The sequence below is a fragment of the Mirounga angustirostris genome, unplaced genomic scaffold, assembly GCF_029215605.1.
Source record: "Mirounga angustirostris isolate CCGP_5_RB_7025 unplaced genomic scaffold, mMirAng1.0.hap1 SCAF_7, whole genome shotgun sequence".
NCBI classification, from domain to species: Eukaryota; Metazoa; Chordata; class Mammalia; order Carnivora; family Phocidae; genus Mirounga; species Mirounga angustirostris.
In genome coordinates this window covers 88,426,120-88,441,359 of record NW_026991715.1, presented here as the reverse complement: position 1 = coordinate 88,441,359, position 15,240 = coordinate 88,426,120, and the positions used below count along the sequence as shown (strand labels likewise).

The window sequence follows — 15,240 nt, the reverse complement described above, 5'->3', positions numbered from 1 at the left end:
GGAGTTGCTTAAGTTTCTCTCTCCTTCTGCCCCTCCCCACTGTGCTCGCTCTCTCTCAGATAAATAAATAAATCTTAAAAAAATAGATTTTAGCAGAAAAGAGTAGTATAAACATAGTTCTAATAAATACCATACTTCTTCAATTTTCAAGATGACATTTTCCCATGTCAGTATATCTGAAAGTGGGCTACCTCCTATAATTGATAGTATCTTCAATTAATTGGCAGTTTTTCTTTCTTTCTTAGCAGTAAAGTAAGTTACAAATGTAACTGATGGCATCTTAGATTCAATTAAATACAGTGATTTAATTAAAATTGGATATAAATTTCTTTAGTATTATTTTATCCTATGTACAACTTGGACTAAGCATACCCAGATATACACTAGTGATATAAACATTGTATGTATATACAACAAAGCTTAATTTCATACTTTCTAGAGTTCTGGCTGGGGGATATATTATAAACGTGGCAAATTATAAATTGAAAAAATAAATTAAGACTTAAGGGCAGGAGTCCTGTGGTCAAACTCAACTCTGCCAAGTGCTAGGCACTTCATTTCTTTGTGTCTTGATCCCTTCATCTGTAAAATAATTAGGGGGTGGGATTAGGTGATTATTAAAATTCCTTCCAGATTTCATATGTTACAGATCCTATGTAATTGTATGACTTGCTGTTGTTTTATAATGTCACAGACAACTATATAATTTCAGTAAAGCATGTTCTAAACCCAGATTAAATGAATTATTAGAGAATGCTCCTCATTTTGGGCAACTCAAAATTAGGTCCTTCTCAACAGATTACTGCAACTCTTTTATCAGTATCATCTTGGTTATCAGCTCAAGTGCAAGCTCTAATATCATTCAGTATTTATTCAATGCAACTTGGGTGTAAACTCTGGTCTATAAGTTTGCACGAAAGTCTAAAGTGTTTACTATTGCCCTAATTTCTCATCCAAGTTAATTTCTACAGAAAAAAGGAAATACCTCATAAAACTTCTGAGATCCAAGTGCCAACCACAGAACCCAGTAATATACAGAGCAATGCGAACCCCTGAGGCTCCAGTGCATATCTCAATATAGAGCAATGGTTGTATCCTTACTCCAACTCGTTTTTTTTTAAAGATTTATTTATTTGAGAGAGAAAGAGAGAGAGAGAGAGCACGTGAGTGGGGGGAGGGACAGAAGGAAGAGGGAGAGAGAGAATCCTCAAGCAGACTCCTTGCTGAGCACAGAGCCTATCGCAGGGCTCGATTCCACGACCCTGAGATCATGACCTGAGCTGGAACCAAGAGTCAGCAGCTTAACCCACTGAGCCACCCAGGCGCCCCCAACTCTTTTTTTTTCTTAAATTTTTTTCTTTTTTTTCTTTAGTTACTCCAACTCTTTATTACCACATCAACAAAAGTTGCTTTTGGTTAAGATGGATACCTGGGAAAGTAACCATTTTCTAGAAGAAAACCAAGATAGAGTTCAGGTGAGAGTGCTCAAAGGAAATGTGCATGTAGCATGCCAGAAGAGAAGCTTGTATAAGTAATCTCATTTAGTCCGCACATATTTACTGAGAATCTATGTCTATCAAGCACTGTAACAGGTGCTTGGGAAACAAAAGTGATTAAGTCAAACATGGCCCTGATTTCAGGAACTACAGTCTGGTAAGGGGGTGGTAATAATGCAGATCGGATGCGGACCCAAACCAGACCTGGGAGTCGGGGGAGCTTCGTGGAGAAGGAAGAGCAACGGGGATACCTGAGCACTGAATGGATCTATGAAATGAAAGTGGGGGAGCAGGTGGAGGTTTTGAGAGAGGGGGGTTTTAGGAAGAGGAGTGCATTAAGCTGAGAAAACAGCTCACAGTGAGAGAAGGCATGAGGATTCAGGGGCTAAAGATGAGTGATTCATGGGCCATCTACTCAGCACCTGTCTGAGTCAGGTGACATGGTTGCTAATAGAGGTTTTGTGGCTTCCCCCTTTGTTTTATGTGCTAATTTGGCCTCCTTTTGTTCTTTATTATACTTTTATTTTATGTGATTAATAATTAAAATTAAAAAGATTTATCTAGCTATAGGAGTAATATTCATGGAAGAAAATCTATAAAAAAAAAAACCATAGAAGACAAAATTCACTCACAATTCTACAAAGAGATAATCACTGTTGATATTTTTACATACATAAATCTAGTCCTTGTTGTTTGCATGCCCATTTAAAGAAATGGGATCATAAACTATACTCTTTTTAAAAATGATTTTAGGGGTGCCTGGGTGGCTCAGTTGGTTAAGCATCTGCCTTCAGCTCATGATCCCAGGGTCCTGGGATAGAGCCCCATGTCGAGCGTCCTGGAGTTGTCAGGCTCCCTGCTCAGTAGGGAGTATGCTTCACACTCTCCCTCTGCCCCTCCCTCCACTTGTGCGCGTGGGCTCTCTCTCTCTCTCTCTCACTCTCTCAAATAAATCAATAAACTCTTTAAAAAAATAAAATTTTAAAATATTTATGAAATGACTAGGTAATACATATCCAAATAATAGGATTCAAAATTCTAAATGTACAGAAAGGAATATAATAAAATGTTAAGTCTCTATTCTATTCCCTTCCAGCCAACCATCTGTGTTACCTCCCTGGAGTGAATGACTGTTTTCAGTTTTTCTTGGCAACTTCTTGATTTTAGAATCAGAAGGCTAGACATTGAGCTTGGAGCTCAACTTCTTCAGATGTTTTTTTTGCCAGATGTTATACTGGTTTGTTCCTTTCCTGTAATGCCACTCTTACAGGAAGAGCAATTTGTTATTTCCAGAGGAAAGGGATGGGAAAGCAGCATGCTGGGCATGAAGATCCAGAAGCACCAGAATACAAGTCCCACGTCACTTACTTTATAGAAGAACATTCTGAGGCACAGATGGGACTTCTTTAAGGTTACATGGCTAGTTTGACCTACAATCAAAATAACTGCAGGATAACTAAAAGCTAATTTCCTCATCCCTTCCTCAAATTTCTATAGGTGGATTAATAAATTGATATTAGTAAAATTAAGTTGATATGCTTTATTCAGGGTATGAACAGAATACATGAACCAGGTAAAATAGTCTTTAGAGTCCAGGTTAGAACCTAGGAAAGTAGTTCATTTTTAAATGAAGGTTAATTTTGTTAACCACTAATGACGTTCTTTTGTTTAATATAAAAAAATCTATTTTCAGGGCACCTGGGTGGCTCAGTTGTTAAGCGTCTGCCTTCGGCTCAGGTCATGATCCCAGGGTCCTGGGATCAAGTCCCCCATCAGGCTTTTTTTTTTTTAAAAATCTATTTTCATTTAAATTAATTCACGTTCGTTGTAAAAAAAACCCAAACTTTGTTTAAAAACACACCAAAATGGACCTTTCTATATGCACTATTATATAAGCTGTTCTTTTTTGCCTCACTGCTTACCTGGTTAACTTTGCATGTCAGTGCATTTACATTCATCTCATCTCTTCTAACAGCTGCTGGGAATTCTATTACATGCATATGCTAGAATTAACATAAGAACTCCCTATTACTGAGCATGTGAATTGTTGAGAGCTTTAATATTACAAACATGCTGTAGTAAATATCTTTCTTCATATATCTGTGTCTGTTATTTGATGAAGATAAATTTTAATATTTAAATTACTTAATATTTAAATCTCAGTATTTAAAATACTGTATTTATGACAGATTGCATTCCAGAGAGCCTGAATCAATTCACAACTCCAACAACAATGTATCAAAGTACCCCTTTTACCCATTCTTGTCCATCTTTGGAATCTCTCAATCCAATAGGCAAAGATGTTAATCAGTTGTTTAAAAAAAAAAAAAGTCCCCAAAGGGACTAGACTTATCAACTAGCTCTGCTGTTTTTTTTTTTTTTTTGATAGTATACATATGAACAGTGAAGGGGGAACTAGGGTATTTCAAAGTGAAAGTTCCAAACCATTTAAACTAAATACAAACCATATCAACACATCACCAACAAGGATTAAAACTGCAAAAATAAGGATTTTCAGTAAACCCCAAAGAACATTTATATGGAGATCACAAAGATGAAGAAATAGCTTAGATTGTTGTCTTAGGAGATGTCTTCTCTTGAAATGTGGGTAACACCCTTGAGGCATTTCAGTAAATGAGATCTAAGGCTTCAGTAGAGGAGAATAGCTGGTTAATGACATATATATGAAGTGAGTCAGAAGACAGGATGGTCTTAAAAACTGGATGTGCCTGAGCACATACTATATTAGAAAGAAAAATGCATAAGGTGTTTGAATAGAATAGGCAGTAGTATGTTGAAACTAAAACAGGGATATTTATCTTCCTTAAAAATGACTCTTTCTGACTTGGCAGGGTCTTCAATACTCTTCCTTGATAGGCATGATTTTGATGGATGAGATAGAATAATAGGGAAGTAAAGAATGAGCCACTCCCCTTGGAAAAAATTATTTATAGGTAATCAGGACCAACGTTTATTATTTATTGGAAGGATAAGCTCTAAAGCAGTGGTTCTCAAACCAGCAGCATAAGCTTCACCTGGGAATCTGTTAAAAATGCAAAATTTCAGGCTCCACTTCAGATGTACTGAATTTGAAACTCTGGGGGTGGAGCCAGCAATCTGTGTTTTAACAAGTCTTCCTGGTGATTCTGCTGCACTGCCTCTGGGTAGTTAAATAATTAAATTATTTACTGTTTTTAAGGTGTTCTTTCTTTTTGCAAATTACAGTCAACTTCCTGAAGTTTGGAAAATGTAAAATTATAAAACGATGACAAAAGACATGGATGTTTAAAGACATCTTCCGAAAAAGAACACGGTGCTTTAAAAAGAATTCTGTCTGGCATTTTGAAGTGCACATTTCAGCAAGGGCGGGGGGTGCTGCTCTATGTAGACCGAAATTGCTTCTTCCAGGATGGGGGTTCAAGCAGTCCTTCACAGATGGTCTACATATTTCCATAATATTATATCTGCTATGAACTTGTCATTTGACACATCTACATAGGCCTATTATGACAAAATGTCATCTTGACCAAAGGAAGTATTTTTCTAAAAATCTCTGAAAAGAGATCAAAGGCTTTGGCACAAAGCTTTAAATAGACTGTATTATGTTATGCACATGTTGAAAACGGTACTATTTTCCTGGGGGGAAAATGTGTTTGAATAGTATCTTGTTAATTTCTTTCTCCGGATAGGCAGAGAAAGTCTTCCTCCAAAATCCTGTGGAGGGTATATGTGCAGCTTTTAAAGAAACCGTCATAGTGTTATCTAGAGTACTGTCTCACATCTGTACCAGCAGCATATGAGAATTCAGACTGTTCCACATCCTTGCCGACACTTGGTATGGTGGTATGGTAGCCATCCTATCAGGTCTGTAGTGGTATCTCATGGTGATTTTATTTTGCATTTCCCTAATGACTAATGATGTTGAACATCTTTTCAAATGCTCATTTGCCATTTATCTATCTATGATCCAATCAATTATTCCATTTTTTTTTAAATTTCAAAAGAAATACAAGCACATGTCCATACAAAGACATGGATCCTTGCTATGGTCTGCACTGTGTCACTCCAAATTTATATGCTGAAGCTCTGACCCCCAATGTGACTCTATTTGGATGGGGCCTATCATGAGGTAATTAAGGTTAAAAGAGGTCAGATGGGTGGGGCCTTGATACGATAGGTTTAGTGTCCTTACTCTGTAGGGCTTGTGCTAATTCCCACGCCTCCCAGTAAAGAGGAGGTCACGTGAGCCACAGTGGGATGGCAGGCATCTATAAGCCAGGAAGAAAGGTTTTACCAGAAAGCAACCATGCTAGCACTCTGATCTTGGACTGCCAGCTTCCAGAACTATGAGAAAAGACGTGTCTGTTGTGTAAGCCACCCAGTCTGTGGCATTTTGTTATGGCGGCCTGAGCTGACTTGTACAGTCCTCATAGTGGGATTTGTAATATTTGTATTATTTGTAACAGTAAAAAACTGGAAAGCACACAAATGAATGGATAAATAAGTTGTGGTATACACATATTAAGGAATACTACTGAGCAATACAAGTGAATGGACTGTTGGTATATACAACAATATGAGCAAATCTCAGTTATGCTACGTGATACAGACCAGACCAAGAAAAAAAGAGTTGTCACTATTATGCCATTTCTATTAAAGTCTAGGAAATGTAGATAATCTATAGAGACAGCAGATGTGTGGTTGCATGGGAGATGAGGTGTGGTGAGGAAAGAGAAGGAAGAACTACAAAGGTACAGGAGGAAACTTTAGGGGGTGATGAATACAATTATTAGCTTGATTGTAGTCGTGGTTTCATGGATCCGTATGTCAAACTTATCAAACTATAGGCTTTAAATATATCCAGTTTACTGTATGCCAATTATAGTTCAATAAGGTGTTTAAAAAAACCCCAACAGCCTGTGGAATCTTCCTATTATCTCTAGGAAACTCCAATTTTGTGTTAAATAGACTTTTTTTTGTTCTTTTCTCCAATCTCTGACAAAGAAATGGAAAAGAAAATGCTTCACTGAGAAATGGCTGTCATAGGTATGGGAATTCTTGGCTTTGTACTTTCCCTTGTGAGGGACCTGGAACAGAATCCTTGCCCCCACTCCAAACCCTCAGCCTTTTCATTACCATTGGAGGTAAAACAAAAACAAAACAAAACAAAGTCAAAGGACATAAAACAAGTGTCAGTGAAACAAAACTGGGAAAGAAATGATTACACTTGCATTTTACCTTTTGTTTTTGCAAGCACAGGTGATCCTATTACATATAGTGGTAAAGAATGAAAACCTGTTATGAAGCCTTTCAATCACATTTGGTAATTTATGTCAGAAACATTGTTACAGAAAAGCTTCCAGAAGTAAAGACGTTAAAATCCAGAATGTGTCAGCTCATGTCAGGCAAAACATTGACAACACAACCCAAAGTTGGACACAGAATTTGATTAGGAATTCAAAACCTGCTTCAATCTCAGGGAAGCCTTGGAAGATACAATAGGGTGTGATTCTTAGCTTTAGGTAAAGTTCATACTAAACATGAGGGTTTATATCTATTGCACTTTGGGGACTGTGCTAATTCACGTTTAGATGGGCCTGAGATAACAGGAAAGGCAGCGTCTTAGAAGGTCCTTCCTGGCAAATGACTATGGAAGGAAACTCCCTCCAAAGTTGTAAATTGTTCATTTCCATTCTACTGTGTGGCGGATGCCAGTATTTTTTTTTCTTTAAAAATTTTTTAAGGTTTTAAGCAAATTTTGTGAGTTTTGACTACCTAGCTTATAAGTGGTAGAAGAGGAAACTCAGAACTATGAGATGCCAAAGCTCTTGCTCTTTCTGATACTCAATATGAAGTAGAGAGGTTTTCTGTCTGGCCTACCGTCAACCCTGCCCCACGTCCTCCCCGTGTCAGCTCTAACTTCCACTTGCATTAACTCGCTGCTGGTTCGCAGCTGGAGTGCACAAACTGCACCTGCTCCGAAGGCCAGGGAGCCCGGCCTCATCCGGCGCTCAGCCTCTGCCGCTTGTGCACGGACACGAGGACCCACCAGGGGTCACTGCAGCCTCAGAACTATTGTGCCCGCCAGTCCTGGACACAGCCCGTCGCGCTGAGGGCGTGGGACTGGGAGCGCCGAACGCCAGGGTCCGAGCAGAACTGCGCCCTGCCTTCCTGGAGCCAGCCTCCGGTCTCCCCGGGAAACGGACACGGCAAGCAGGGCCAGGGCTCGGGACAGCCAGGCGGCCAGGGTGCAGCGCGCGGGTTCCCGTGCGGACCTGCTCGCACCTCGCCGTTCGACCACCTCCGCTCCGTCTTCCGCCCTTAGCCGGGACCCCGCCCGGAAGGGGCGCCCCTTCCCGGCCTCTGGGCCCCCGCTCCGCTCCGGGGCTCTCTGCTGACGCCGGGGCCCAGCCTAGCTGCACCTGGACTGCTCCCGCCCGGGGCGCCACCCCTCGCGCCGCCTGGAGAACTTTCCCGGGAGCCGCCGCGGCCTGCACGCGCAGGGCACACCCCCATCCGCCCGCCGGCGCATTCCCAGCTTGGGCTCCCGCTTCTCCGCCGGCCGGCGCGCCCGCAAGCTCTCTGACTCCCCGCTTCTCAGAATCTCCCGGAGGAGCAGCGCTCCGCCGCCACAGCAAGGCGTTCTCGGAGAGCGAGCTTGAACTTGGCCACACACAGTCCCCCATGATGAGTTCCAGGGTCTCCAAACGGGAGCCGCGCCCCACCAAGAGCTGACTTGCACTCGCCAGTGTCGGTAAGGAGCCCGCTGCCCTTTCCGACACTCTTCGGGCTTCTGGGTGCCCGCGGGATGGGGTGGCGGAGGTAGCTGAGTGACGACCCTGGCCACTGGCCCTGCAGTGGGACTGGGACGTCGTGGGTACCCCTGACACAAAGGAACAGCCGAGTGTTCCCCAATCGGCTGCGGGGTGGGGTCGGGGCTGGAAGTGGGAGCCCTCCGGGGACTCCGCCGGGAAGGGAGGCCGGGTGTAGCGGCCGCGCTCTGGGCGGGCGCAGGCGGAGGGGGCTGCACAGCGCCCAGGGGTTTCCTCGCCTGGGGAGGGCCTGGAGCTCGCGTCCCTCCCTTTTCCTGTTTCTTGCCCCCATTGCCAGGCGACTTTTGTCGTCCCCAGGACTGCGGGAGGGGCCGCGGCGCCCCCGCCTTCGGAGGAGCCCGAGCCGCGGGATGCGCGGGGACGCGCCGCCGCCCTCCGCGCTCAGTTCCGCCGGCGCTTCCCCGGCGGCTCCCGGGCGCTGACTCCCCCGGCTTCTCCGCGCTCCTTACCTCCAGCTGGCGCCGGGCGGCTCGTCCGCGTGGCCCTGGACCCCACCGGGAACCGCTCCTCTCGCCCTGCCCGCCGCGCGGACAGTAAATTAATGCCTCGCGCTTGAGGGGAGGGGGCGGCTCGGCGCCTTGGTCGCAGCTTTCCCTCCTGGCTGGAGACGGCCACAGCCGACATGGGCTGCTTCTGCGCTGTTCCGGAAGAATTTTACTGCGAAGTTTTGCTTCTGAATGAATCCAAGTTAACCCTCACCACCCAGCAGCAGGGCATCAAGGTAGGCGCGGGCCGGGGGCGTGTCCCGGGGGGTCTGCAGCCGGTCAGGCTCGGGGGTCCGAGGCTTTGTCTGAGGGCTGTCACGGGTCTCGGCCGGCCACTGCTCTCTGCGCGCTGGGAAGGAGCCGCGGCTGCCCCGCACTCAGGTACTGTGGACGGGTCCGGGTGGATTCACTTTGAATCCCTTTATAAAGGGAAGTAAGTTTCTTGTCTCGAAGGGTAGTCCGCCCATCCACTCTCAGCTGCAGCCCACAGTCCTGCAACTGAGACCAAAACTTCCCAGCACCGGTTTCCTCCGAAAGCATCTAAGGCCCCCGCAGCTCCAGAGAGGCACAGAATTGAATATACAGGCTGCATACAGTGTTGAAGGCACGATTTCCTTTGGCTTTGTTGAAGGATTTTTTCTGTTAGTGTCATTGGGGAAGTAACATATAGTTCACTCGCTGAAACACATTTACTGGGTGACTGTGATTGTGTTGCCTGGGTTTGTAGTTGGGTAATGCTACGTTTGGACGGAAAATAATTTCCAGTTCTACAAGCGAACTGATTTTATCCCCACGTTTAAGTAAACATCTCTCAAAGCGACTCGGTAAATAACTTTGCGCCTGTTTGTAGGCCATTAAAATGCAAATACTGCTATTAACCTAGAGAACCTAAACCAAAAGGCTGTGGGAGATTGCAGAGATCCACTTCCTTAATTTTGATGAGTTCTTATGTTTATGGTTGACAACCTGACGGACGCGCCTGCGCGCTTGTTTTGCTCTTGCTAACAACGTAACTACCTAAAGATGATCCGAATTCCGAACGTTTTGTTTTGTTTCGTTTTCTGCATATTTAAATCACCGGAGCATTTTAAATAACCTGAGCAGCTGAGTCCAGTGAAGGGCTACCGCTCCTCCTTCCCACTATTGCCCCCCACCCTCCATCTCCGTAGAGCTGGCGGTCTGAGAACCAAGTTCAGGCTGCCGGTGTCCTAGTCTTGTATGGCAGAAGTTAATCCCAATGGCGTAGGCCCTGGGCATTTCCTTGTGTGAATCAGTTTTTACACAGCTTTATTATGTACACTGAAGTAACTGTTCCTGGCCAAAAGCTGAAGCTTTGATGTCACCATTCCTGGTGTACAGAATTCTCATTTCACAGGTGTCAATCTTAAGCAGGAGATGGGGGTAAAAATGATCAGTTAAAACCACAAGATAAAGTTAACCCTTTCTTCGGGAAATTGTTTTGAACATTGTTTCCCAGGAATTATAAAACGCAAAAGTCAATCAGATTCTCATTTGGTGTTTCCCTTCAAGGCCAATAAACGACTCCTGGAGGGCCTCCTGGGCGGCTCAGATGGTTAAGCGTCTGCCTTCGGCTCAGGTCATGATCCTGGGTCCTGGGATCGAGCCCCCACATTGGGCTCCTGGCTCAGCGGGGAGTCTGCTTCTCCCTCTCCCCCTGCTCATGCTCTCTCTCTCTCTGTATCTCTGTGTCTCAAATGAATAAAATAAAATCTTAAAAAAAAAAACTCCTGGAAAAGGTTGTTTCATATTTTATATTTCCAGCTTTTCTTTATGTTCCACACCCCGCTCCCCCCCCTCCCCCCGCCATGAAATCAGGAAAAGAACTTTTCAAGAGGATGTAGCATTCTTTGGTGTACTGTGCAAATAGGCAAAAATCACAAAACATCATAAATTTTTGATAATACATAGATTCTCTTTAGCTTGGGGGAAAGAAACAATTAGAAAAAGATAACGGATGATCTGATACTAAAACAACAAAAATCTTTCTGAAGTGCACAGTCTAAAGTCATCTGGAGTGTGAGCTTCCTATTTAATCACAAAAGCCATACCCCTGTCAGCTGTGGAGCATGTACATTCTGTTAAGAGAGCAGCCAAGACTTGGGATCAAATGGAATAATTTTGTCAAAGAAACATGAATAAAAAATCCTAATCCATAATTACTTTTTATAACCTGATGGTGCTTATCTTGTTTTACAAATATGTTGAAAATTGGTGAGTGATTCAAAGGCAGTAGCAACTTTATAATGCTCTTATTTTGGATATGTGCCATTTAACTAAACAATAATTTAAGCAGGGTTTTGTTGGAAGTAATCAGTTTGCAACTGGCTTGGCCTCTTTCAGTGTCAAAAAAGCATGCCACAATTATTTTGATGACCATATGTGTAACACAGATGTCTGCTGAAGTTAACCACATTATCTGTAACTACCAGGCTACCATTAAGTGCATGTGTTAAGCACCTGTCTACTTGTGGTATGTACTAATTAAACACATGTGTGTTTATAAATGGAATAATGTACGGACAGCATCTCACATGTGGATGGTATTCAGACATTGAATGGATATGTGTTATTCTGTACATATTTGACATTTTCTTTAACTCCTACTTTAGTTTGTAAATGAAATAGTAAACTAAAATGTAAATGAAATAGTCAATAGCTACTATTATGGTGTTTTCCCTGGGATAGTACACTTGGTAACTTTTATTATCATTAATTAAAGTCAAAGTTAAGCATATGACATCAATTAGCCTATTTTACTCCTGAAATTAAAATAGAAAAATCTTTATTTTTCAAAAGTATTTCCTAACATTTTGAGATGACCGTTTTCCACATTCTATCTCAAATGAAATGAAGACAGTTAATTTTGCATTAAAATTATTCATTTATTTCATCCCTTTGTGGAAGGATGGATTTTACTGATTCCTAAATAGTTACTTAAGAATTTGCTTGTATTACTGTCATAATGCACTGTGAGTTTAAAAAATTAATTGTGAATTTAAGTAGAAGAAATATGAGAGAAACTTGGTAAAACATTTGTTCTGTGTGCCATTTTGAAAAACACTTTTTGGATTTGTTTAAGCACCAAATTACAAATTGAAGTTAGTCATGAGTGATTTTCTGCAACTTAGATCAAAGTCTTTCATCGACTAGAAAAAAAATTGATGTGTTTGCTCCCATGGAAAGCATTTCAGCCTGGAGACAATAGTTATACATCTTCTGTGTCAAGATGAATAGCATTTAAGTGGAAAATAATTTTGTTCTTAAAAAAATAAAACAATGTATTTGTATTCATACTAATGTTATATAGAAATTTGCTTCTTAACTTGCCTTAGAGGTAACCTTACCTTGACAAGTGGGAAGTCTTTCGCATGCAGTTCGCAGTTTGAGCCTTATCTAGGATTTAAGAGCCCAAGTTTATATAAACCGAAAGCTATTGGTTGTGTGTTGACCCTCACAATAGCTTTTAGCTGTTTGTTCTATGCTGCTATCTCTGTTGTTTGTTTAAGAATTTCTGCTGTGGTTGGTCTTTTGGTTTTTTGAATAATGTTTGTTCAGGGAAACTTTTGTTATGTCCTTTGTAGTTCTCTCTGCTGGGGGAGGTAGAGATCTTTCTTTTTTTCTCTGAGAAAGCAAAATTTGTGGCTCAAACTACTTGTATAAGTTGTCAAATGATTAGCAAAAGATTTTCAGGGGAAAAAAATCAGAAGGTTTGATTATAAATTTAGTCCTCAAAATTCCTGCTGCAAATATGAACTAGATTAATATTTCAGTGAGGTTTTAGTGCTCTGAGCAGTAATGTAATAAACACTGAGGTGCTTATTTTTCCCTTGTTGTATTTGACTAAATTAATGAAACCAATATGACAGCACGATGGAAATTCCATTAACTTTTTTAAAAAGGTGTTATTGAGATATACAGTTCACACAATTGAAGTGTGCAATTTACCCATTAACTTCTAAATGAAGTTGCTTCTTAATCATCCTGAGGTTTCTGAGGAAATACTGTGAGTCAGTTTTAATGCTTTGATCAGAAACTTCCTAATAAACTAGAAAAACAGTCAGAAGGTAGGGACTTAAATTATTTGCATCTCACTTACCAAGAATTGTAATTTTCATTCCATTTGGCATGGTGAAGAAAACATCTAAGAAGATTGGGAACACAGTGACAAACACCAGTGCTTCATAAGTCATATATGTGGCTACCCATATCTTTTAATATCAACCTCATAAGGTATAGAGTCAAGGACCTGATAAACATAGGTTGAAGCAAGAAATCGTACACCAACATGTCTGTCAGTGTGAGGTTGGCTGTGGGTCTTGTTTGGTTGGTAAATTAGATGTGACTGGGATAGAAGTCCCCCTCACCAACACTGCATCTTGTTTTCTGAAATTCAAATAGGTTATCTGTATTATTGTGGCTGTTGAAGATGGACTACTACATAAATGCTCCTTCAAATATCTTTTTGTTTTTAAAATGATTCGAAGTATTTTCCAGCTTTATTAAGGTATAATTGACAAATGGAATTAGATTAAATTGTACAGCATGATTGATAGAACCTAAGTTGCAGAAGGATTCCCACTATCCCACCATTGAGGTAATGAACACATCCATCACCTCACATAATTACTTTTTGTTGTTGTTGAGAATACGTGAGTTCTACTCTCTTAGCAAATTTCAGTTCTACAACACAGCCTTATCAAGATCCTCAAACTATAAACGCCCCCTCAATTTTATAAGAAGTTTTTTTTCCTTGAAAAAAATTATTTAAAAATACCAGTTATCATCCATGGTTTGAAAGTGATTTAAAAGTAATTTAAGAAGAGAAGCATTGTTGGTTACCTCCAGCAACTAATGGCTGTCCTTCTCCAAGTGCTTATAATTTTTTTGGTTTTTGGTGCACTACACTTTTTTTTTTTTTTTAGCCCTGTTAATATCCTTGTTCTTGAATTCTGTAATGTTAAGCTTGAACTGACTTTGAACTGAACTTCAACTAATGCAGAGCTTTGAGGGGGCACCTGGCTGGCTCAGTCAGAGGAGCATGTGACTCTTGATCTTGGTGTCATGAGTTCAAGCCCCACATTGGAAGTAGAGCTTACTGGAAAAAAAAATAATGCAGAGCTTTTTTTGCTTTTGCGGATGGGTGTTGTCTTAATCCATTTGGGTTACTATAACCCATACCATAGACTGGGTGGCTTATAAACAAGAGAAATTTATTTCTCATAGTTCTAGAAGCTGGAAATCTGAGATCAGGGTGCCAGCATGGTCAGGTGAGGGCCCTTTTCTGGGTGAAAAACGTCTTGTTGTATCCTCCCATGGTGGAAGGGGCTACGGAGCTTTTTTGGTCCTCTTTTATAAGAACAATAATCTCAAAGGCACCAACTCCTACTACCTTGGGGGTTAAGGCTCCAACATATGAATTTTAGGGTCACACAAATATTCTGACTATAGCAGGGGGTGATAAAGTTAATCTAAATTATAGAGACAAAAGTCTAGACTTTTTTCTTTTGATTAGCCACACGGACAGTGGCTTGTTATTTTTATTAAGACACAAGGAAAATGCGATACTCTTCTTTGATGGTTTGTTTCAAGTTGTATCTGAGTGGGGCTAGGCAGTTCTTTGTTGTGGGAGGTTTTCCTGTCCATTGGGGGATGACCGTATTCCTAGCCTCTACCCAGGGGATGCCAGTAGCACTTCTTTTTCTTTTTTTTTTAAAGATTTTATTTATTTGACAGAGAGAGACACAGCGAGAGAGGGAACACAAGCAAGGGGAGTGGGAGAGGGAGAAGCAGGCTTCCTGCCGAGCAGGGAGCCCGATGCGGGGCTCGATCCCAGGACCCTGGGATCATGACCTGAGCCAGAGGTAGACGCTTAATGACTGAGCCACCCAGGCGCCCCTACAAAGTTGTTTTTAAAGACAGGAGCCAAAAGCTTGTGTTAATTAGTCATCTTTAGTGGCATTGAATTACATATCACTGCTTTTTTTTATATACTGTTTATTCAGAAATCTTTTTTTAATTGGATGTAATCTATTTTTTTAAAAGCTTTTATTTATTTATTTGATGAAGAGAGAGCATAAGCAGGGGGGAGCAGCAGGGAGAGGGAGAAGCAGGCTCCCGCTTAGCAGAGAGCCCGATGCGGGGCTCGATCCCAGGACCCTGGGATCATGACCTGAGCTGGAGGCAGACACTTAACGACTGAGCCACCCAGGCACCACCTTAGTTTGTTTCCTATGATTAAGAGTCTCTTATGGTTTGTCTCCCTCTCTGATTTCGTCTTGTTTTATTTTTTTCCTCTTTTCCCCTATGATCTTCTGTTTTGTTTCTTTTTTTTTTTTTTTAATGTTATTCCTTTTTTTTTTTTAAAGTTTTTATTATTTGACAGAGAGAGACACAGCAAGAGAGGGA

The 15,240-nt window shown here is 41.6% G+C and overlaps 1 protein-coding gene across 6 annotated transcripts in view; it reads left to right on the top strand.

Annotated features, from left to right (window-relative positions):
• The first annotated feature begins 7,586 nt into the window (after positions 1 to 7,586).
• The window catches only part of EPB41L4A (erythrocyte membrane protein band 4.1 like 4A), a 249,881-nt gene continuing 242,227 nt past the window's right edge, over positions 7,587 to 15,240 (top strand). For 5 of the 6 annotated variants that reach the window (XM_064596462.1, XM_064596465.1, XM_064596464.1 and 2 more), the window contains exons 1-2: positions 7,587 to 8,250; positions 8,627 to 9,050. In XM_064596462.1, coding sequence (XP_064452532.1) covers positions 8,952 to 9,050 — 99 coding nt within the window. In that variant the 5' untranslated portion in view covers positions 7,587 to 8,250; positions 8,627 to 8,951. The remainder of the gene's footprint in view (positions 8,251 to 8,626; positions 9,051 to 15,240) is intronic. The other variant, XM_045899935.3, reaches the window with a different exon arrangement.